General features: G+C 44.5%; 1 protein-coding gene across 1 annotated transcript; it reads left to right on the top strand.

Moving 5' to 3' along the window:
- Positions 1-7,055: 7,055 nt before the first annotated feature.
- WNT16 (Wnt family member 16) lies at positions 7,056-24,081 on the top strand. The gene is made up of 4 exons (XM_068165158.1): positions 7,056-7,424; positions 7,517-7,791; positions 10,784-11,070; positions 19,255-24,081. The coding sequence occupies exons 1-4, from the start codon at positions 7,336-7,338 to the stop codon at positions 19,717-19,719; spliced, it is 1,116 nt and encodes a 371-aa protein (XP_068021259.1). The 5' UTR covers positions 7,056-7,335; the 3' UTR covers positions 19,720-24,081.
- The last annotated feature ends 317 nt before the right edge of the window (positions 24,082-24,398 follow it).

Genomic DNA, 24,398 nt, shown 5'->3' on the forward strand with positions numbered 1-24,398 from the left:
CCTTCGACACTGTCCCGCACCACATCCTGGTCTCCAAACTGGTGACACATGGGTTTGATGGGTGGACCACTAGATGGATAAGGAACTGGCTTGATGGACGCACCCAAAGACTGGCTGTCAATGGAGGCCAGGGACAAGCCCAGTCCCTCAGGGATCAGTCCTGGGACCTGTCTTGTTCAACATCTTTGTGGGTGCCATGGACAGTGGCATTGAGTACACCCTCAGCAAGTTTGCTGATGACACCAAGCAGTGTGGTGCAGCAGACATGCTGGAGGGAAGGGAGGCCATCCAGAGGGACCTTGACAGGCTGGAGAGGTGGGCACAAGCCAACAGCATGAGATTCAACAAGAGCAAGTGCAGGGTCCTGCATCTGGGTCGAGGCAATCCCAGGCACAAATACAGGCTGGGCAGTGACTGGCTGGAAAGCAGCCCTGAGGAGAGAGACATGGGGGTGCTGGTGGACAAGAAGCTCAACATGAGCTCTCAGTGTGCACTTGCAGCCCGCAAAGCCAATCAGATCCTGGGCTGCATCAGGAGAAGTGTGGCTAGCAGGTCAAGGGAGGTGATTCTCCCCCTCTACTCAGCTCTGGTGAGACCCCACCTGGAGTACTGTGTCCAGTTCTGGGGCCCCTATTACAAGAAGGATATGGAGGTGCTGGAACGTGTCCAGAGAAGGGCCACAAGGATGATCAGAGGGCTGGAGCACCTCTCCTATGAGGACAGACTGAAGGAGTTGGGGCTGTTCAGTCTGGAGAAGAGAAGGCTCTGAGGTGACCTAATTGTGGCCTTCCAGTATCTGAAGGGGGCCTACAAGAAAGCTGGGGAGGGACTTCTCAGGATCTCAGGTAGTGCTAGGACTAGGGGGAATGGAATGAAGCTGGAGGTGGGGAGATTCAGGCTAGATGTGAGGAGGAAGTTCTTCACCATGAGAGTGGTGAGGCCCTGGAATGGGTTGTCCAGGGAGGTGGTTGAGGCCCCATCCCTGAAAGTGGTTGAGGTCCCATCCATGGAGGTGTCTAAGACCAGGCTGGATGAGGCTCTGGCCAGCCTGATCTAGTGTGGGCTGTCCCTGCCCATGGCAAGGGGGGTTGGAACTACACAGAGAGTGATTGCCCATTGGAATGGGCTGCCCAAGGAGGTGGTGGAGTCACCATCACTGGAGGTGTTCCGGAGGAGACTTGATAGGGTGCTTGGTTGCATGGTTTAGTTGATTAGCTGGTGTTGGAGGATAGGTTGGACACGATGATCTTGAAGATCTCTTCCAACCTGGTCTATTCTATTCTTTTCTATTCTATTCTATTCTATTCTATTCTATTCTATTCTATTCTATTCTATTCTATTCTATTCTATTCCATTCCATTCCATTCCATTCCATTCCATTCCATTCCATCCTTGTGGTCCCTTCCAACCCTGACTGATACTATGATATTATGAAACTTTTTGTGAGCACTGCCATTTCTGTGCACACAATGAATGTGCAGGCACACACCCACAGAGTATCTTGTCTTGCTTATCTAGGGAACTTCTGTATAAAGCTTCCACATATAGCAACAAAGCAGCAGTGTTACACCCTCTGGGAAGTCTGATTTAAAAACTAAATAAGGAATACTTCCAGACCTTCCCTCTCCACTAAAGTCACTCAAGTTCTTCCATGCACTTGAGTTTTCACCAAACTCCATGACTATCTCCTAGAAGTTCTGCAACACCAGCCAGCAGTGCCAACCCTCCCCTAATCTCATACACTTTGTTCACATATATAAAAAGCTTAAGTAATGATGCTTTAAGTACAAAAAAAAAAAAACATTAAGCAAATGTTATGTCAGTGAAAGATTTTGGGTTTTATAATGCCATGTCTCCTAAAGGGTTTCCCTTCCTCCTCAAAACAACCAAGGAAATTCATTGATGACATTAAGGTGCACTATTATCAAACACAATTTTATTAATAATCTTATTTTTTTAGTAGTAAGTAGGATATGGGTGGCACCCATATCCTACACCTTTCCCCACACCTTTCACACCCCTTTCAGTTATGCTTTGAAATCTTATCAGCATTCCCTTGATACAGTTTACCTAGAATTGCTATGCCAAAAATCTCTCTGGAGTAACTCTAGAAAATACCTGTGTTTAGACTGTCCATATCAGAGAACACTTTGCCAGCAGTGCTTCAGAAGTAACCCCTTTCTGCTTCCAGGATCCCCCCAAATATGAGCAGATCTCAAGCACTCATGTCAATATTGTTAAGTCCGGTATACTGTCTCCAGATTTCATAGAATTATAGAATCATAGAATCAATAAGGTTGGAAAAGACCTCAAAGATCATCAAGTTCAACCTGTCACCCAACACCTCATGACTACTAAATCATGGCTTCAAGTGCCACGTCCAATCCCCCTCTTGAACACCTCCATGGATGGTGACTCCACCACCTCCCTGGGCAGCACATTCCAATGGCTAACAACTCTCTCTGTGAAGAACTTTTTCCTCACCTCCAGCCTAAACTTCCCCTGGCGCAGCTTGAGACTGTGTCATCTTGTTCTGGTGCTGATTGCCTGGGACAAGAGACCAGCCACCTCCTGGCTACAACCACCCTTCAGGTAGTTGTAGACAGCAATAAGCTCTCCCTGAGCCTTCTCTTCTACAGGCTAAACAACCCCAGCTCCATCAGCCTCTCCTCACAGGGCTTGTGCTTGAGGCTTCTCATCAGCCTTATTGCCCTTCTCTGGACACTTTCAAGTATCTCAATGTCCTTCTTAAACTGAGAAGCCCAGAACTGGACACAGTACTCAAGGTATGGCCTAACCAGTGCTGAGTACAGGGGTAGAATGACCTCCCTGTTCCTGCTGGCCACACTATTCTTGATGCAGGCCGGTATGCCATTTGCCTTCTTGGGCACCTGGGCACACTGCTGGCTCATGTTCAGCATACTATCAACCAGTACTTCTAGGTCCCTTTCTGCCTGGCCGCTCTCCAGCTACTTTGACCCCAACCTGTAGCGCTGCATGGGCATTTGCAACGACAGAGAACAGACTCCAAAATTAGCCCAAGACTCCTTTTCCTAAGCTCTGATTTTCTGGCAGCACATCACCAATAGATGGAGATTGCCAAGATATCTGCTCAGCAATTACTTCAGCAACAGTCTGAAGCTATAGGCTCCAGAAAACTGCTGCACTAGCTTTCTTCTGGATCTCTTTGGGAAGGCATAGAAAATGCAGTTCTGTCAACTGTGTTGTCATTATAATATTAAGGGGTACTTTTGGAATCATTACTCATTTGTGAGGTCTGTTTGTGAGCTTTCCATCTGCCACCATGTCATTACTGGATACGCTTTAATTTCTGTCTCAGTCATTTGTAAACTCAGGTTGCAAGGTCTAAAGTAGCAACAGACATGTATTTTGAGGCTATACATAGTAAAAGTAAAAATAACACTGATAACAGCAAAAAGGCAGAGTGATCTTTGGGAACTCTGTATGGGAGAAAGGGCTTCTCTGTTTTCTCCTGTAAATTCCCTTCTATTACCAACCTGACCTTATAAAAGTTTTGAGACATGTATGCTGAGACATGGCTTCACAGAGAGATTATGCAGTATAAGGGAGCACTGTAGCAAGTGTGAGAACCCCTGGTCTTAAATGCTGGCTCTCACTGCACATGTCCTTTTTCACTGAGGGTCTCACTGTCTCAGCCTCCAGGGTGCAACAACTCTACTTAGGCACTGCTGTTTTGCTAGGAAGTGGAATGAGAGCATAGGTTGCCTCCAGCCCTTCCCTGTTGCAGGACCGAGGTGGCTCACACAAGCAGCACTGCCTGTGAGCCACCAAGGAAGAGAGCGGGGCAGAGAAACACATGCAAATATTGATAACAACACCTAATGCTGACACAGCTCCAGTTTCTCCAGTGCAAAGTCTCACCATGGCCACAGAGCTCAGGAGTAACGGGGGCCATCACACAGCCAGCACTGAGGTGTGTTGAAAGCACATTCGTTGCATTAGAAGTATACAAGTCATGCTTGGTCATCAAATATGATACATTTCTTTGCTGAGGGGATATCCTGATTTAGAGAATATGGGAGATTTTTCTGTTTGAATGGCAGGTTTCTCTCTGCTCATTTTTTTAGGAAAAGGAGGTAACTCACTCCTTGGTCAATAGGCCCCATGCTTATGGGTGGAATACTGCAGCCTGCGGTGCTGTGTTTGTGTGTCTGCTGGGTATCAGAAGTTCTGCAAGAAGGAAACAGTTTGAAAGAAGCTTTCAAAAGTGGTGCCTTGTTTAGAAGAAATTAACACTGCTACATCTAGTAAATAAGATGGCAGTTCTTGGCTATAGCGAGCACACTGGCCAGTAGCTTTTAAAAAGATAATTGGTCTATGTCTGAAACATATTATCTGTCAAGTGATCTGCTTCTTCACCCAGGTTTTGCACCACAGAGTGTTTTTCCTCTTCTAACAATGAATCATATACACACACACACATATATATACATACATATATATATATGTATAAAATTGGCTCTGCCAAGATCACATTAGTCATCATTAAACAGTAAATTAGTAAATATTCATTCAGGACATACCACTTGCCTTAGACTTTTTTCCTTTTAATGACAGTCTATGTTTTTGAAACAGAAAAATGAGAGAGAGCCCCACCTTAACCAGAGAAGGTAAAATAAGCAGTAAGTCTAATTGATCTTTGTTGGTTTACAGTAAATTTTGATTATTGAGGTTTGGCACTTGACCTGGGCTTCTATTCTGGTTCATTGTTCCTGCATCCCGCTTATGTTGCTGCCTGTCATGGTGTGAATGGTCTTCCAGCATAGAGGGCTCTGAGGTACCAGTGAATTAGAATTTCAAACTTCAAAAATATTTGGCAAATTCAAGTAAGTTTTGGTAGATCAGAAAATTATGTCCAAGTTGCAGGTTTACAAAGCACATAGCTTACAAAATAATTCATTTGACCTTCCCTTCCTCATAGCCAATGAACCTATATGCAGCCACGGAGGTCTAGATTAATAGAAAAAGTCCTTTATGTTCTGCTTTTGCCCAGAGGAGAGAATTGCTGGAGGAAACAAAGAAAAGAGATTGTGTAAATGGCTGGCAGGGAGCTGAGAAGCAGGTAAAGGGCAGAAGGTGAGGGTCTGGTGGGGAACCAGGCTGCAACAGCCAGAAAGGAAGCATATGGACAATGGGGGAGTGGTTCTGAGGGAAACAGATGGGAAGGAGGCAAATGAGGGATTAGGACACAAGTACATTCAAACGTCTTTAAATCAAGTGCTCACGGAAAAATGTGTTTTATTTTCAGTCACAGCTAGAGATTAAACTGGATGCTGTCAAGAAGTCGCTTGCAATTTATATATATATTTTTTTTTTTAGCATCAGACCTTCAAATTGCAACTGTTTCATTTTGCATGACTGTATAAGATCAAAGAGTTTCCTTTACTACTTAATGGGCATTGTAACAAAAATGTAGAAAACAAAAATCACATTTCATGACATGGGGACCCAACAGAGAGGCAACTTACTTATGGCATCAGATAGAAAATATGCCACAAATGGGATTGGATTGCTTTTTCTTAAATCAGTATTTCTCTAATTGAAATCTTACATTGTTATTAGCAGGTAAGATTCTGCAGCTTCTAGAGAAAAATTCACATAGAGCAATTTAGGACCAAAAGTTCCACACTAATTTTTTTTTATTTTTAAAATAAATTAATTAAATAAATAAAACCTCAACAAACAATAGAGGGGAAAAAGAAAAAAAAAAGTCCTGTAAAAAGATCTGTCAGGACAATGTCATTTCAGGGTTGGTGATAGCAGATCGAGAAGCACGTAAGAAACACATGGCTACGAGACCAGGGCTTTGAATTAACATCAGTAGGTGGAGCCAGGAACAGCAACGAGGATAAAATGATCCATGGGTCCTGGAATAATTAGATAATTCTCTGATATAGCCCACACAGTTTTGGCTGGTTTAGGTCTGTTTCGTAGCTGATTCCCTGTGTTCCGATGTCATCCCCTATCCATTTACCTCACTCTGGACTAAGCTCCTCCCCAGCCACAAGCAGATGTTCTCCAGACAAAAATTCAGAACAGAGAAAACATGCCATACCAAAAGGTTTAAATAGCTTGGGGGTCATCTGGCATCTGCCCAGAACTGACAATGCTTTGGAGGCCCTTTAGGAGCAGGCAAATGAGCACAAAGTAGGAAGGAGATATAATTTTATAGATCTAAATGTACCTCAGCCTGTATTCTTGGAATATCTCAGACAGGGGATCACCACATTTACGTGATTATTTCTCAGCCTGTACTCTTAAAAGTGTACATCTGTCATGTGAGATGGCACCCTTCACTTCGAGCTGTTGTCAGTCAACAAGAGCTATTTTGCTAATTTACAACTGTGTCAAATCAAAGTCTTTACAGAGCTGGCATTTTATCCTGATTTGTTTGTTTATTTGCTTGTTTTAGTGCAGGTGTTTGACTTCCACAGAAGGAAGTGATAATACACTGTTATCAAAGAAGATCTGAGAGTCCAGAGTGCCAGCACCAGCTCTTCACCAGGTGCTAGCTGACTCACTGTCTTTTAATGTTTAAATGAAGCAACTAAAAATTATTAAGGTAGTAGTTGATAAGACTGGCTCACTGAAGTTAACAGGAGCCAACAAATGCTGGAATACTGGTGCTGGCTCTGAAGCCAGTTAGTTAACACTGCTAAAGCATTAGATTTAGTAACATCAGTATCTTGAACCTTCTCTTCTTCCTGTGGATGTAATCGCTACAGACCTGCAGGTTCCACTGCTTGTAGTCCCACTCTGTCTACCCCGGACCCCGCCAGCACCCCTCGCAGCTGCTCCCAGCTCGTCGCATCCCAGAGGACAGGTGCAGGACCGCAGGGAGGCTGCCGAGCAGCCGCACTGCTGCCAGCCAGAACACGGCGGAGCGGTGCCGTGAAACGCGGTGCGATCCGGTCCGGTGCTGTGCTGTGCAAAGTAGAGCGGAGCTGTGCGAAGCCCCCACCGCGCCCCGCCCCGGCCCGCCCCGGCCCTCGGGCGGCCAATGCGCGGCAGCGGGAGGCAGAACACAGGACGGAGCCGGAGAAACATCAAACTCAACTTTCTCACCTTGAAGGGAATCAAGTGATGCCAATGCCTCCCTTCCTGCTGCCCTCATCGCCATCCCATTTGCCCCGAGAGGACCCTCCGACAGCCTAGGCTTCCCTTGCCAGCTGCCCCGTACCTCCCGAGAAGAAGGGAATCGAGTAGGGGGACGTTACTGGCCTCCGTCCTCCTCGGTCCCTCTTGCCCCAGGGGCCGGGCAGCGGCAGAGCAGCGGGGCTCGATGTGGCGGGCATGGGGCGCCGGGTGCCTCTCGCAGCATGCCTATTGCGGGCAGTGCTACTGCTCGCCCTCTGCCCCGCCGCCGCGGCCAGCACCTGGATGTGAGTAGCCGGGCGGGGGAGGGAGGGCTGCGCGGCGTTCGTCCCCTGGTGCCTGCCTGGGCCCGGCGCTGACGGGGGTGCTGCTTCTGCAGGTGGATGGGCATCGCCGCCGCCGGCGGGACGGAGAAACCGGGCTGCGCCAGCCCCCCGCTGAGCCGCCGGCAGCAGGACCTGTGCAAGCAGAAGCCGGAGCTGGTGCCCGCCATCCGGGAGGGAGCGCGTCTGGGCCTCCAGGAGTGCCGCAGCCAGTTCCGACACGAGCGCTGGGACTGCCGCCCGCTGCCCTCCGCCCGCCGCGGAGCCGCCGCCTCCGTTCCCACCGCCTCTGTTCCCGCCGCCGCCGCCTTCGGGCACCAGCTCAACAGCGGTGAGTATCCGCCCCGACGGGGACCGCCGGCACTCGTGTGCGCCCGCCGTCGGAGCGGGAAGAGACTTCCCACCGTCGGGGCAAGGGGTCCCGCGGGGCGGGCGGCGGGGGCCGGGGCGGCGGTGGAGCGGGCGCAGGGACCGGCCGACAGAGTGCGGTCGCCGCAGGCGGCCCATTCGCCTCGGGAGGGGAGCACAGGTCGAAGAAATGCTCCAGGCAGACAAAACCTGTTTTTGTCTTTCCAAAATTGCTATTGCTTATTGTAATTTTTTTGCTTCTTAAGCCCGCGGATGACAGTGCCTTTAACTAGATCCACTTAACTCTGTTGAAATGTAGACCGAAGTTGGTTTTATCCCTTTATGTCATAATTACTAAATGAGTGCAGTAATGACACATAATATTTCGAAAGGTCACTTGATTACAGGTAGAAATCGTTCACATCACCATATTCAAGACAAATTGCTTTAAAATGCATCATATGTGCTCAATTAGGTGACACTGCTTAGCATGGTGAGACCAAATCTGCTTTCCTTGTGTGAACTAATACTGGAAATGTTGAAATTCACACTGAAGCAGTGACAGTTTGTTTGTATCAAGTGGCAGTATCAAAGGCCTTGATCTTGCAAGTTTCTTTTGACCATCCTGGTCAATAATTTCGGTGTAGCCATGGATGTGAACTTAAGTATTGTAGTAGAACAGTACTTCATTTTGTGTTTGTGCAACTTTCACATTATACTGCAATGCAAAGCTGAAAAACTCCTAAACATTAACTATAAAAACACAAGAGCAATAAAATAGAATGAGCAATAAAATGTGATGCATGTTCCAAAAAGGAAAAGGAAAAAAACAGGCAGCAGTTTACCATGCTATGCATCGCCACCCATATTGCACGTTAGTCCTGTCCAATGCAAAGGACTACTCTTGCAGACTCAGAAGTGAGTGGCTGTGGTAACCTCCAAGCTTCACTATGTCCTGTGGAGCATTTTATGATAGAACTAGCACCACAGACTAATACAAACATGAGAAACAAACAGGAACTTTGCTGCCCATGAGCAGACAGTTGGCAGACTGAATAACAAATTGGTTTTGAAACAGTGAAAATCAGTCAAGTAAAGTTTTGGCTGATGTTAATGACTAATCCTTGATTTTCAGTTTGCTTAGAAGCACATACCTTGCTTAATACAGTTTAAAGATCTGTACCATGTTATGCCAGAAGTCTCAGAACAGGACTGGCTTCAGAGGCCCAGGCAAGTCTGTCCATGATTCTTCTGACATATAGTATAACAGTTAAAGGCTTTTTACTCTGCTGTCTTTCCCATGGCCAGCTTATATGAGGAAAAGCACATCCTCATGCTTGGTTTAAGATTCTTGGGGCTGTTTGCAACCTTTGTGAACTAGAACAACCTCAGTGTTTGCCAAATTTAGCATGGTGTAGGTTCTGGCCCTATACCAAAGTAACCCAGGATTGTGACAGCTTCAAGTTCCTCCTCCTCCAAAATGTGAACTGTTTCTTCTTCATGTCAATAGGAATAGTGAAAAGAAGAGTGGACAGCAAGGGACTTGGGGTGCAGTTTGTTGTGGGTTTGGCTTTATTATTAAAACTTAACTAGCTTTAAAGTTTCTGTGATACAGTTCCCATCCAGATTTAGAAAGGAGTTACCAAAGATTGCTTGGTACCAGCAGACAGAAACAGCTCCACTAGTAGCATGGTCATATGAAGAGATCCTGAAGTCCATTTTTGGATAGAATAGAATAGAATAGAATAGAATAGAATAGAATAGAATAGAATAGAATAGAATAGAATAGAATAGAATAGAATAGAATAGAATAGAATAGAATAGAATAGAATAGAATAGAATAGAATAGAATAGAATAGAATAGAATAGAATAGAATAGAATAGAATAGAATAGAATAGAATAGAATAGAATAGAATAGAATAGAATAGAATAGAATAGAATAGAATAGAATAGAATAGAATAGAATAGAATAGAATAGAATAGAATAGAATAGAATAGAATAGAATAGAATAGAATAGAATAGAATAGAATAGAATAGAATAGAATAGAATAGAATAGAATAGAATAGAATAGAATAGAATAGAATAGAATAGAATAGAATAGAATAGAATAGAATAGAATAGAATAGAATAGAATAGAATAGAATAGAATAGAATAGAATAGAATAGAATAGAATAGAATAGAATAGAATAGAATAGAATAGAATAGAATAGAATAGAATAGAATAGAATAGAATAGAATAGAATAGAATAGAATAGAATAGAATAGAATAGAATAGAATAGAATAGAATAGAATAGAATAGAATAGAATAGAATAGAATAGAATAGAATAGAATAGAATAGAATAGAATAGAATAGAATAGAATAGAATAGAATAGAATAGAATAGAATAGAATAGAATGGAATAGAATAGACCAGACCAGACCAGCTTGGAAGAAACCTTCAAGATCATCGAGTCCAACCCATCATCCAACACCATCTAGTCAACTAAACCATGGCACCAAGCATCCTATCAAGTCTCTTCCTAAACATCCACAATGATGGTGACTCCACCGCCTCCCCGGGCAGCCCATTCCAATAGGGAATCACTCTCTCTGTGAAGAATTTCTTCCTAACATCCAGCCTAAACCTCCCCTGGTGCAGCTTGAGACTGCGTCCTCTTGTTCTGGTGCTGGTTGCCTGGGAGATGAGACCAGCACCCACCTGTCTACAACCTCTCATCAGGTAGTTGTGGACAGCAAGAAGGTCTCCCCTGAGGATGCCACTGGCCCTCTTGGCCACCTGGGCACACTGCAGGCTCATGTTCAGCCTACTGTCAATTGCTTTAAACAAGTTAACTCTACAGCCCAAGCTCTGATGACTTTAAACTTGTAACTGTTCCCTTTTAATAATATCCTCGATGTAAAACCTACTCCTGCACCAGGAAGGTAATCAGGGGAGTAGCGAAGTAACATCCTCATGCCTTGCTTTGCAGGCACAAAGGAGACTGCATTCATATATGCAGTGACGTCAGCGGGCCTCGTGCATTCGGTGACTCGATCGTGCAGTGCTGGAAACATGACTGAGTGCTCCTGTGACATGAACCTGCGGCACGGGGGCTCAGCCAGTGAGGGCTGGCACTGGGGTGGCTGCTCAGATGATATCCACTACGGAATGTCATTCAGCAGAAAGTTCCTGGATGTGCCCATGAAGAACCTAACGGGCAAGAGCAGGAGTGGCCTGACAGCCATGAACCTGCACAACAATGAGGCTGGGAGGCAGGTATGTGTCATCATTCAGAAATGGCTGCAATTGCTTGTTTGCCTTCTTTGACAAAATGTCATCAACCAGACAAGGCCTGTTCTTAACTGCAGGTACAGGTGAGGCCAACTCAAGAACAGCGCTAACACTGCCAAAGCAAACTTGTACAAACTCAGAATGAGAGCTGGTTTTAACTAACTGAACTCCACAGGTCAAAATAGAATCCACAAGAATTAGCTCTGGAGTGCTGATCAGATGTATCTTAAGTAGATATTTGATATGATGTATCCTTCTAATATCCTTGGCACCGACATAGTACATTAGGAGGTTTTTCTGTACATTAAGAGGATTGTTCTGTTATTATTCTATCTGCATTTTTAATTTTCTCTGATACTGAATGAGCAGGCAGACTGGTCATGAGGCGTTGTTACCCATCCACAGGCTGGGGTCCACAGCCAAGAGCAGAAGTCAAAAATCATTCCTGTAACAGATAGGATGAAAATGATGCCTCTCCTTTTAAAGGAGTCCACCTCTTAGGGTACTCCTCAGGGAAGTGAGAAGTGGCTTTGTATAGCTCTTCTTCAGCCCAAAGGAATTCAAATCCACAGCTGAAGAGGAAATATGTGGGGGGGGGGGTGTGGCACTGGGTCCTTCTGTCCAGTTCTGCAAAGAATAATGTGGCCAGTTGATGTTGCCCCCTTAAGAAAGGGAATATGGTGGACGGAAGTTGGTAAACGGAAGGAATAATCTAAACTAATTTCATTGGAAGAGTGGGAGGAAGCACCTTCTGAACTGGGACAGCAGGAGGGTATACTGGGTTTTTCCAGCATTTTATCTTCAGTCTTGCTTCCGCCTCTTCTTCGTGCAGCAGCTCTGTTTTGTGCTGGGCTTTCTGCCAAAGCCTCGGCCTTGAAAACCAGATAAAGGCCTGTATTAACTCCTTTCCAATTAACACAAACTGCTTCTAACTTTTTTTTCCCTCTCTTTTCTTTCTCTTTCTATCCCATTCTGGAGAAAGGGGGGGAGAATGGAGGTAGAATAGAATAGAATAGAATAGAATAGAATAGAATAGAATAGAATAGAATAGAATAGAATAGAATAGAATAGAATAGAATAGAATAGGATAGGATAGGATAGGATAGGATAGGATAGGATAGGATAGGATAGGAGAATAGACCAGATTGGAAGAGACCTTTGAGATCATCGAGTCCAACCTATCATCCAACACTATCTAAACAACTAAACCATGGCACCAAGCACCCCATCCAGTCTCTTCCTAAACACCTCCAGGGATGGTGACTCCACCACCTCCCTGGGCAGCACATCCCAATGGCAAATCACTCTTTCTATGAAGAACTTCTTCCTAACATCCAGCTTAAACCTCCCCTGGCACAGCTTGAGGCTGTGTTCTCTCGTTCTGGTGCTGGTTATTATCCTATCTGCATTTTTAATTCTCAAGGGGAGATTGGACGTGGCACTTGGTGCCATGGTCTAGTCATGGGGTCTGTGTTGATAGGTTGGACTCGATGATCCCCGAGGTCCTTTCCAACCTAAGTGATACTGTGATACTGTGATACTGTGTGATACTGGTTGCTTGGGAGAAGAGACCAACCCCCACTTGGCTACAACCTCCCTTCAGATAGTTGTAGACAGCAATAGGTCTCCCCTGAGCCTCCTCTTCTCCAGGCTAAGCACACAGCTCCCTCAGCCTCTCCTCATAATGGGACTTGTGCTCCAAACCCTTCACCAGCTTTGTTGCCCTTCTCTGGACACTTCTTCTGTGGTAGGAGCAACCAATACAGGGAGATGTGAGTCTGTAATACAGTGCTTGGGGCTTACATCTGGAATGGCAGACCTGGGTTTTGGTTCTACTTTAAAATTGCCTTCTACACTTTACCTGGGAGATTTTAATGTTTAATGGCTCTGTCTGGCCCCGTAATACATTAAATCTGCTTTGCTCAGTGACACAGCTGTAACTAAGAAAAAGAAATGGAGGCCCTTTTGTTTTGACTACAGATCTTGATGGACTCCATTGTAACTCAGTAATTCCTGTAAGCCAGAAGCAGCATCCATGGGTTTTACCAAAAAAAGGCTTTCTTATCTGGCATAGGTAGGGAATAGCTATAATAAACCATCATAAGTGGTGTGGTGGGATCATTGCAAACTACTCTAGTTTACACTACTTTTTACAGTTTACAAGAAAAGGTGGTCGGTGTTGGGTAGTAGTGGATGTTAATAATAGGAACAGAACATTGTGTGATTACTTCCTTAGGGAAATAACAAAGGGTCATCACATTTCTTGAGAGACATAATTAAGGGAGGAGATAATCATCATAAAAATTACCTCTCTTAATTTCATTATTTTTAATATAGAGTACAGGTACCAATTCTTATTTTAATACCTCTGCTTGTCACTAAAGAGTGGCATTTTCTTGTATTAGGGTGACAGTGGAAGTGTAGGGGAAAAGACTGCAAAGATCCAGAGGAACTTCAAAGAGCAATAAATATGTGACTTCTGTGTTTAGATGGCAGTAACACAGAGCTTCTCTTTGATACTCTGTTGTCTTGTCTGCTTTTAACTTTATGTTACCAGCAGCAGGAGTTTGCTGTCCTTTTGTCTTTGGTGACAGTGTTTGTTTATGGTCTTCCCGTACCATCTTTGTGCTCATCACTCATTGCTTCAGGTGTGTCAGCACAACTGTCTGGGGTCTTATACTGTGAACTGTACCAAGGAACCATTCAGCTTTTAAAAAAACACACACACAGAGTCTAGAAGAGAAACATTTTTCTTTTGGTGTTGCTTTCTTTAAAGTTGGATCAGTTTCCTGATCTTATCTGTAGTGGTTACACAGATGAGCCAACTCTGTCATGGAGGGAAGACTGACTGGCAAAGGGGAAGAATGCATTCAGTCAAAGATGATGGATTTTCAAACACTGATCTAAACCTACAAGGGGTTGGAGGATGTGCTTAAGCAAGTCTTCATTTTCCGTGAACAGTATTTTTCACAGGAACCAAACTACCTTAGATTCAATTATATGCACTAAAGTATGTTTGATTCTACCTCATGCAACTGTTAATGTCATGCAGCTGCAGTATCTTCTATTACTAGTCCTGCTGACAAAAATTAATGAAGCCAGTTGTAGAAATTGTAGAAACAGTTGAATCATAGAATCACCCAGGTTGGAAAAGACCTCAGAGATCATCAAGTCCATTTTATTACCTAATACCTAACACCAATGGCATCCTGGCCTGCATAAGGAATAGTGTGGCCAGCAGGAGCAGGGAAGTCATTGTGCCCCTGTACTCCACACCTTCAGTACTGTGTCCAGTTCTGGGACCCCCAGTTTAAGAAGGACATCAAGACACTTGAACATGTCCAGAGAAAGGCAACAAGGCTGGTGAGAGGCCTTGAGCACAAGCAAGCCCTATGAGGAGAGGCTGAGGGAGCTGGGATTGTTTAGCCTGGAGAAGAGGAGGCTCAGGGGAGACCTCATTGCTCTCTACAACTACCTGAAGGGAGGTTGTAGCCAGGAAGGGGTTGGTCTCTTCTCTCTAGCAACCAGCACCAGAACAAGAGGACACAGTCTCAGGCTGCACCAGGGGAAGTTTAGGCTGGAGGTGAGGAGAAAGTTCTTCCCTGAGAGAGTCATTTGTCATTGGAATGTGCTGCCCGGGGAGGTGGTGGATTCACTGTCCCTGGAGGTGTTCAAGAGGGGATTGGACATGGTACTTGGTGCCATGGTCTAGTCATGAGGTCTGTGGTGACAGGTTGGACTCGATGATCTTTGAGGTCTCTTCCAACCTTGGTGATACTGTGATACTGTGATACCTCATGACTAACTAAACCATGGCTTCAAGTGCCACATCCAGTCCTTTTTTAAACACCTGCAGGGATGGTGACTCCATCACTTCCCTGGGCAGCACACTCAAATGGCCAATTACTCTTTCTGGGAAGAACTTTCTCCTCTTTCTCCTCACCTCAAGCCTAAACTTCCTCTGGCAAAGCTTGAGACTGTGTCCTCTTAGAATAGAACAGAATAGAATAGAATTAACCAGGTTTGAAAAGACCTTTGAGATCATCAAGTCCAACCTATCACCCATCTGATCAACTAAACCATGGCACCAAGTACCGCATTCAGTCTCTTCCTAAACACCTCCGGTAATGGTGACTCCACCACCTCCCTGGGCAGCACATTCCAACGGCAAATCTCTCTTTCTGTGAAGAACAACTTCCTCACCTCCAGCCTAAACCTCCCCGGCACGGCTTGAGACTGTGTCCTTTTGTTCTGTTGCTGGTTGCCTGGGAGAAGAGACCAACCCCCACCTGGCTACAACCTCCTTTCAGGTAGATGTAGAGAGCAATAAGGTCTCCCCTGAGCTTCCTCTTCTCCAGGCTAAGCAACCCCAGCTACGACCCCCAGCTACAACAGCAGTTGTAGTGCTGAGAAATATGGTAGAATCTGGCCCCATAGGATCCATTAGACTTTAGGACCTTTTGGGCTTTCAGGCTTTTCACAATACTGAGCTCTCCAACAAGCTCTCAGAGTATGCTGTCCTGGGCTTATGTGTGGCACACCATACATACACTCTTTCCTTTTCCAAGACACTGGTGTTTTTTAAACAAAAAGCATGAGCTGCAAGCCTGTAAGGCCAGAAGGCCTTATTTCACTGGTATTGTATCAAGGGCATATTTGTTGTTTGTTATCTTGGAAGAAAATATGCAAAGTATTTAGTCAGCTTCCCTGCATAAATGTTTTGTAGCTTTATGGTAAACTGTAGGATAAAGCAAGTATTTGACTACTGTCCAGAGTGAAAGAGTGTGTTTATTGTTGGTGCTTGGGATTTCTAGCAGCAGTGTTAGCTGAAGTAGCGTTTAGCATAACCTTTTAGTTTCTGTAGAATAGAATAGAATAGAATAGAATAGAATAGAATAGAATAGAATAGAATAGAATAGAATAGAATAGAATAGAATAGACCAGGTTGGAAAAGACCTTTGAAATCATTGAGTCCTACCTATCACCCAACACTATCTAATCAACTAAACCATGGCACCAAGCACTCCATCCAGTCTCTTCCTAAACACCTCCAGTGATGGTGACTCCACCACCTCCCTAATGTGATGTGAGCACGGTGTAGAATATATGATCCAGCTTGCTCTGGTGCTCTGTGCCATGGGGCAGGGGGCATCCCTGTCCCTCATCCCCTCTAGCGGGGCCAGTCAGCTTAAAACAGTACAGTGGGAAATAGCAGTGACTCCACAGAGGAATGATTTGAATCTATACTGACCTTGCTCCATCAGAATATTCAAAAGAAACTTACCATTACTTAATTTACAATTCACAATTTCTGCTACATTTCCCCATTGTCTTGACTGTGGGAACTAAATATAAGGGAAAGGTTAGTAAAATGGAATAAAGTGACATTCAGTTTTCCACACCCTTAACAAACAGCCTGTATGAGTCTGCAGGATGGCTCCAGAGAGTGCATTAAAGGAAAGATAAACCAAAACAAATGATGATACCTTGGGCATATGACAATTTTGCTGTGCACTTTTCTACACTCTAAAGTAAGATGTGTCACAAATCTAATTGCATAATTTTATGCCGTGACTATTAGATATTCCAGAAAGAATGACTGTATTGATTGTTGCTGACTATTTGAGTTGTAGATGTAGATAAAAATGTTACTGCTTTTTTACAGGTTCTGAGTCTTTGAGGCTTGGTCTCCTATCAGCTGAGCCAAAATTCTCATGTGTTGCAAAAGCTTAATGCAAGCAGAAGATTCCCTTTACTGGTCAGACAGTTACGCTTGGTTTTGCATAGGTGTAGCCTTCCCTATCAAAGGGTATTTTAAGGTTAATAACAACATTCAAACATGGAAATTTTACTAAAACATTTAAAGTTATAAAAGTAGCATGAATGCAGCTATCAAATTGTCTGAAGTAGAATGGAATGGAATGGAATGGAATGGAATGGAATGGAATGGAATGGAATGGAATAGAATAGAATAGAATAGAATAGAATAGAATAGAATAGAATAGAATAGAATAGAATAGAATAGAATAGAATAGAATAGACCAGGTTGGAAAAGAGTTTTGAGATCATCAAGTCGAACCTATCATCCAACACCTTCTAATCAACTAAACCATGCCACAAAGCACCCCATCCAGACTCCTCCTAAACACCTCCAGTGATGATAACTCCACCACCTCCCCGGGCAGCCCATTCCAATGGCCAATCACTCTTTCTATGAAGAATTTCTTCCTAACATCCAGCCTAAACCTCCCCTGGTGCAACTTGAGACTGTGTCCTCTTGTTCTGGTGCTGGTTGCCTGGGAGAAGAGACCAACCCCCACCTGGCTACAACCTCCCTTCAGGTAGTTGTAGACAGCAATAAGGTCTGCCCTGAGCCTCCTCTTCTCCAGGCTAAACAACTCCAGCTCTCTCAGCCTCTCCTCATAGGGCTTGTGCTCCAAACCCCTCACCAACCTTGTTGCCCCTCTCTGGACATGTTCCAGCAACTCATCATCTTTGCTAAACTGAGGGGCCCAGAACTGGACACAGGACTCAAGGTATGGCCTAACCAGTGCTGAGTACAAGGGCAGAATGACCTCCCTGCTCCTGCTGTCCTTACTATTCCTGATCCAGGCCAGGATTCCATTGGCCTTCTTGGCCACCTGGCCACACTGCTGGCTCATGTTCAGCCTACTATCAACCAGTACACCCAAGTCCTTTTCTGCCTGGCCACTCTGCAGCCACTCTAGAGCCATTATGCAACTGGAAACACTAAAAATTCACAGTAGTACTAGTAATGCCTAAATTACAAGAACAGGATTTGATCCTGTGAGAAGGACCTGGAACTTACTCCAGGATACCTGAGTTGAAAATACCTCTGCTGAGCTATAAGGACTCCTTTGATATACTTTCCATGGAGCTTAGAGATGTGCACATCCTCCTGCTCTTCCAACACAGGTCTGCCCTGAGGCACCTCCAGGCTATATACTGCACTGCTTTGGACATGGACCCGCACTGTGTGCACAGACACTATTGTGTGACATCAGCCCATTCCTGTGGCCTTAGTTTACAGACTGTGTTGTGAATGTTTAGTGATCTTGATGGTAGCTGCAAGGCACACTTAAAAAATGGCAGAGACCTGCCAAGTAAATGTCTTCCAATGTGTACCTGCCCTATCCCTGCTTCTCCTCCTGCCATTCCTCAAGAGCAACACAGGACAAGTTATTTCAGGTGCTTAGAGTTCTCCAGAGCAGAAGCCAGTCAGAACTGAAAGCTCTCATTATTGTCATTCGATGTTATTGCCATTGCAAAGTGCAAGTGCAGAGCAGATCAGGCTTCCTATAGTGGGGGTCCAGAGGTGGAAAGTTGATTGTTAATCATAGAATGGTTAGGACTGCAAGAGACCTTAATGATCATCTAGTTCTAACTCCCCTGCCATGGCCAGGGACATCTACTAGATCAGGTTGCTCAACGCCTCATCCAAGCTGTCCTTAAGCATACCAGAGTGGGGGCATCCACTACTTCTCTGGGCAAGCTGTTCTGGTGTCTCCCCACCTCTCACTGTGAAGAATGTTTTCCTTATGTTACAGTATCACAGTATCACAGTATCACTTAGGTTGGAAAGGACCTCGAGGATCATCGAGTCCAACCTATCAACACAGACCCCGCGACTAGACCATGGCACCAAGAGTCTCCTCTTGGTCGATGACTCAACCACCTCCCTGGGCAGCCCATTCCAATGACGAATGACTCGCTCGGTGAAGAACTTCCTCCTCACCTCGAGTCTAAACCTCCCTGGCGCAGCTTGAGACTGTGTCCCCTTGTTCTGGTGCTGGTTGCCTGGGAGAAGAGGCCAACCCCTTCCTGGCTACAACCACCTTTCAGGTAGTTGTAGAGGGCAATGCGGTCCCCCCTGAGCCTCCTCTTCTCCAGGTGTTTAATCTAAAGCTCTCCTCTTTCAGTTTGAAACTGTTAGCCTTCATCCTATCACTACACTTCCTGACAGAGTCCCTTCTCACCTTTTGTGTAGGCCCCACACATATATCCTCCTCTGCTCTGACTTCTCCATCACTGAAATGGCAATGTCAGCTGCAGTATCAAATACTTCAAGATCTCTGTGTTACTGATGCCAGGCAGTATTCCTAATGAATGAAAGACCACATCCAAACGTCATTCTCCCCTTGCTTTCAGGCTGTAGCAAAGCTGATGTCGGTGGATTGCCGCTGTCACGGTGTTTCTGGGTCCTGTGCTGTGAAAACTTGTTGGAAGACAATGTCCTCCTTTGAGAAGATTGGCCGTTTTTTGAAGGAGAAGTATGAAAACAGCATACAAATATCAGACAAACTGAAAAAAAAGCTCCGCAGGAAAGAGAAAAGCCAGAGAAAAATCCCAATTGGGAAAGAAGACTTGCTGTATGTGAACAAATCGCCCAACTACTGTGTCGAAGACCAAAAACTGGGCATCCCTGGCACCCAGGGAAGGGAATGCAACCGCACCTCAGAGGGACCCGATGGCTGCAACCTCCTGTGCTGTGGGCGTGGGTACAACACCCACGTTGTCAGGCACGTGGAGAGGTGTGAGTGCAAGTTCGTCTGGTGCTGCTACGTGCGCTGCCGGAGGTGCGAGACCATGACCGACGTACACACCTGCAAGTAAGATAAGCACAGAAACCGTGGCCAAACCATCCTGCACTGTTTGGTACCACACACTTCTGCAGAGGCAGTGATTGCTCTTACCGCGTGGGACCGCAGGGGGCTTGGCCTTCAGGGTATTGCCAAACAGTGGGTAGGCCAAACAAGTAGTGTATGGAAAAGCAACTGACTGAACAGCAGCCTGCTATGCAGGAATGGCTACAGCGACAGAAAAGAACTCATGCTGACACATTTGAATGTGTAACTCAACGAGCAGGGACAGACACTAAACTTTCCAAGTCTTTAATAGCCACAACATTTTGAAGATCTATGTGATTAGTAACTACAGTGGATAAAGCCCAAGATCTCATTAGCCAGAGACTGACGAGTTAAGGGGGTGTCTAAGACACATTAGATATAATCCTTATGTTCATATTTTTAAAACTGGAACTAGATGAATCCCCTAGATGGTTAATTTCTGCAGGCTTTAGGAAAAAAAGAAATGTTATGGGAAATGTTCTGCTGTTGACCATGAGGCATTTGCTTTGCAATTGTTTGGAAAGCCATCTTCTGCATTATACGCAGAAAAGCATCTGGTGCTGAGAAACATGTGTGACTGCTGAGAGCTGGGCACTGCCTGGCTTGGTCCATCAGCGTGGAGCAAGCTGTGTCCACAGCAGAGCGGCTGGAGCACAGCTTGATGAATGTGAATAGCCTCAGCATTTTATAGATTGTCTTTCAAATGCACAAAGGACAGATCTGAGGAGGGGTAGAAATACTGTTTGGCATTGAAAGGAAATAAAATCCTTTGCAGGCATTTCCTCACCGTTTGAACACACAATTTCTGAGTCAGCTGGTTGTCACCCTGCTCTTGGACTGTATGTAGTGACCTGCCACATTCAACCATCTGGCTGGTCATTCACAGTCATTTTCATAGTTAGCCATGCAAGATTAAGCCCAAAGAAATCTGCCATAAAGCAAAAGATATTTTTTTTTAAACATTGCTTTCCCTTGTAGAAGCAGCAGCTATAACTTTTCATTAGGTTGCATCCTAAAGGAAGTTCAATGCACAATGTAATTTATGGATTGGCTCACACCACTAAAATCTTTAAACTGTTATTGATGATATTTTCTCCCCCCTCCATACATTGGTTTAATTTTATTTTACATCTGTGAAAGGTTGTTTATTTTTATGCAATGATTTGATGCCTGGCTTAAAAAAATGTTTTCTATTGTTTAAATGTGCAAAGACCTATTTTTGATAAGACAAGAACCTTTATATTTTGTAAATATTTAAATTATGCAAGTTAGGTAAAAGGTTTCCCAAACTAAGGTGATAATATTACAGCCTTTGCCATTTGTTGGTTAGGTATTTGTTACTATTGTAGTAGCCTTTATTTGCTTTTTATTTGCATGTGCAGGGGGAAATTAGTCAGAGAACTACATAAATGTTTTTTTCTATACCATGAGGGTGGTTAGAATTATTGCAGTTAATACACACAAGTGAGAAATGCTTACTATGATTTTCTCAATGATCACTTAATGAGTAGTCTGTGCACTTTCTTATTCTTTTAAATCCATTTTACAAACAATGAAATCCCGGCCTTAGTACTAAATTCAGAACTCCCACTGACATCAAGGGGACTTTCAAGGGTTTCTGATCCCTTAACTGGTTCCACACCAGCAGTTTTTAGAAAGAACTCTTAGACAGTTTGGTTGGAGCTTTCAGAGTTACTTTGAAGAATTAATTTCCTAGTGGTCAATTACTTCCTGTGAAAGATGGTGGCCAGATTCCCTGTCACTATTGGATGTGTAGGTCAGGAAGAAGCAAACAATTTCTTCTGTATTGTGTTGCTTCACTGCTTTATATGGAGTGTCTCAGAAGCAGCAGTTGAGCAACCAAGAAGTCCTTTATCTGCTGTCTCTTTGTGAACCTTCCCTCCACATTTGGCCAGCCTTTCTCCATTGACCTAGCCAGACAATTATCTTGAGGCCACAAAATATGCTGTGTAAGGGAAGTGTGCTCATTATGCCAGTCACTCTCATGGGAGGTTTCAACATCCTCCCTGTGAAAACTTAGTTGGGGTGGGCACATCCTGATGAAAGACCCTGTAGAGAGAATAGTGAGCCACTGGTTGTGCCCGCCTCCAGCAATGAAAGTAAACCCTCAGGCTCCACAGGCCATGCCACAGCACCTACCAGCAGCATGGATGGGATTTGCTGCTGGTGACTGTTGATATGAAGCTGTTGTACAGAACAGACCACCTCTCTCTGGATCTGCCCTGCATCGAGCTACTGGCAGAGGTAAGTGCCCTGTATGAGATTGCTTCTAGCAGTACCTCCACTGAGCCTGGTGTTAAGGCCAGTACATACATACTAGCCTTAACATACGTGTTGTTATACGGGGCTCCATCAGGTAAGAACCGCTGGAAGTTTGTGGTGAGACCAAGGCAGCCTGATCTGTGTCCTAAAACTACCTTAGCTTTTACTGAATCTAAAGGATCTTTCATGCCTGACCAGTAGAGTAAGGAAAATCACCAGTGTACTTCTCAGTATGCCTTAACGTCTGGCACAGTAGGAAATGGGGAGAAAATGGTCCTGGAGCTAAGGTCAGCTTCGGTGTTTGCCCAGGAGAAAAATCTCAGCAGGCTGCCTCTGTAGGTTTGAAGGGGAAGAGCACTTACATCAGCATTGTATGGAGACGTAGGGCAGTTATAGTGTCTCTCACTGCTTGGCTAGCCACTATTTGACATTGGGCTGTTTCTGAGAGATCATTTAGTTCCAAACAAACAGCAACAACAACAAAAACACAAAACCTACTTGTTTTTAAATGTTAATAAAAGTGGTTTTTTTTTTCTGGTTTTGGGAGAGGTGAAGAGTTTCTTTTTCTCAAAGAATGACAAAAGAGAATGAAGAGAAGTGGCAACACACACATGGTTTATGAGAGAACTACCATGGCTGAATATAAAAGGTAGCAGGGATCTGAAGCTTCTCTGGCAGCAGAAGGACCAATCTTGGTGCATGCAGACTTAGAGGCTGCTGCTCAGTCTCCTGCTGCACTAACACTGGGGACTTGGATGGGAAAAGGAAGCACAGCTGAGTGCACTGGGGAGATTGGAGCTCCTCTCTTTATCTGTTACAGTTGAAACTGCTGTTGAAGTTAAGCTCCCCTGTAACTTTTCTTGGTTACAACCATAAAACTAGTTCTGGATGGTCAACAGCTGTAAAAGCAGTTCTGTGTGGCATCACTATTTTGCAGTAGTATCAGGGCTAGAGAAGTTAGCTGAAATGTATTGCAGTATATTCCACAAAACTACCTTTACTTCTTCCACACTCTGGAAAAGCTCTTCTTGGGTGAAAGCAAGAGGGGGAATCATCTGTAAGACAGCAAGGCCCCGCTTACAAAGAGGAGCATATGTAGAACGAATGTGGTTCAGCTACTTTTATGAGCATATGGCACTGGGGTGAATTTCATTCATCTGGTTTAATAATGTGGCTTTTTTCCCAGTGCTGAGACTGGAGGATCAAGGTCGTTGTCATTTAAAAGATAGCCTTGTAATACTCTTGTATAGCTTTGCAGTAATACATCCTTTCTGTCTGAAAGTAGCTACATGTGTGCTTATCTCAGCAAGCAAGATTAGGGGGAGGGGGGAAGAAAAGAAAAAAAAAGTTGGGAGGAAATTCACAGCCTGAGTGGGGGAAAGGTCTTATCTCTGTCCTTGTTCTCTCACACTGCTCTTTCATGCATGGAGCAGCAGTTTGTGAGAAGTAGCAAACCTATGAAAGGTGTCACAAGTTTTACTTTTTGAAGAAAGGATAATTGTAATCTCTTCTGCAAACAAAAGTGACAGGTGATGTTTCGAAAACAGAAATGCCTCGGCACTGGCTGCACATTTGCAGAGCAAAGCTGTGTCGTTGATTGAAGTGCTGAAATACTCAGAGGAGTCACTGCAGGAGTACCGCAGGACAGTCTGTCGACACACCAGCCTGTGCATGCACTGGCAACTGAAGAATGCCAGCCTGTCCCTGCCTGTTGGAGATCCTGCTGTTTAGTAAAAGGAGTGTATCGTCGCTGCTATCAAAATGTCTCTGAGGTGGGCAGCACTTCTCAGTGAATCACATGCATGTGAAACGTGTGAAGAAAACAGCAGCAGTTAGCACTGGTCGTTCAGAGGAAATGGTGTCAAAATGACATCCAGTTTGTTTGAGGTTTCTGATGAAGCTGAGATGCTTGATTCCATTGAAGGATGAGATTTCACAAGGTAGCAAACTGGACTTGGCAGTTTCTCATAGATCAAAACCATCACAGCTAGGTCATGTAAAGTGTGGAATCCATACTGAGTCACTCTGCTGGCTAAAATCTATTAAAAAGATGCAAAAGAATTATCCCACTGTGGCAAATTTCATGTCAAATGTTTGTCTGAACATTCTGATTTACAGTAGTAGATTTCACATAGGATTGTAGTTCGGGAAGTATCAGGGTGGAATAATTGTGAATCCCCTCCTAATTAGAATGTAGTCTCTTCTGTGGAGATTTCCAAAACCCACTTGAATGCATGGAGTCACCATCACTGGGGGTGTTTAGGAAGAGACTGGATGGGGTGCTTGGTGCCATGGTTTAGTTGATTATTAGATAGTGTTGGATGATAGGTTGGACTTGATGATCTCAAAGTTCTCTTCCAACCTGGTCAATTCAATTCAATT

Source organism: Melanerpes formicivorus, unplaced genomic scaffold (genome assembly GCF_026170545.1).
Source record: "Melanerpes formicivorus ecotype bairdi unplaced genomic scaffold, bMelFor1.0.p_v2 SCAF_3, whole genome shotgun sequence".
Lineage (NCBI taxonomy): Eukaryota > Metazoa > Chordata > Aves > Piciformes > Picidae > Melanerpes > Melanerpes formicivorus.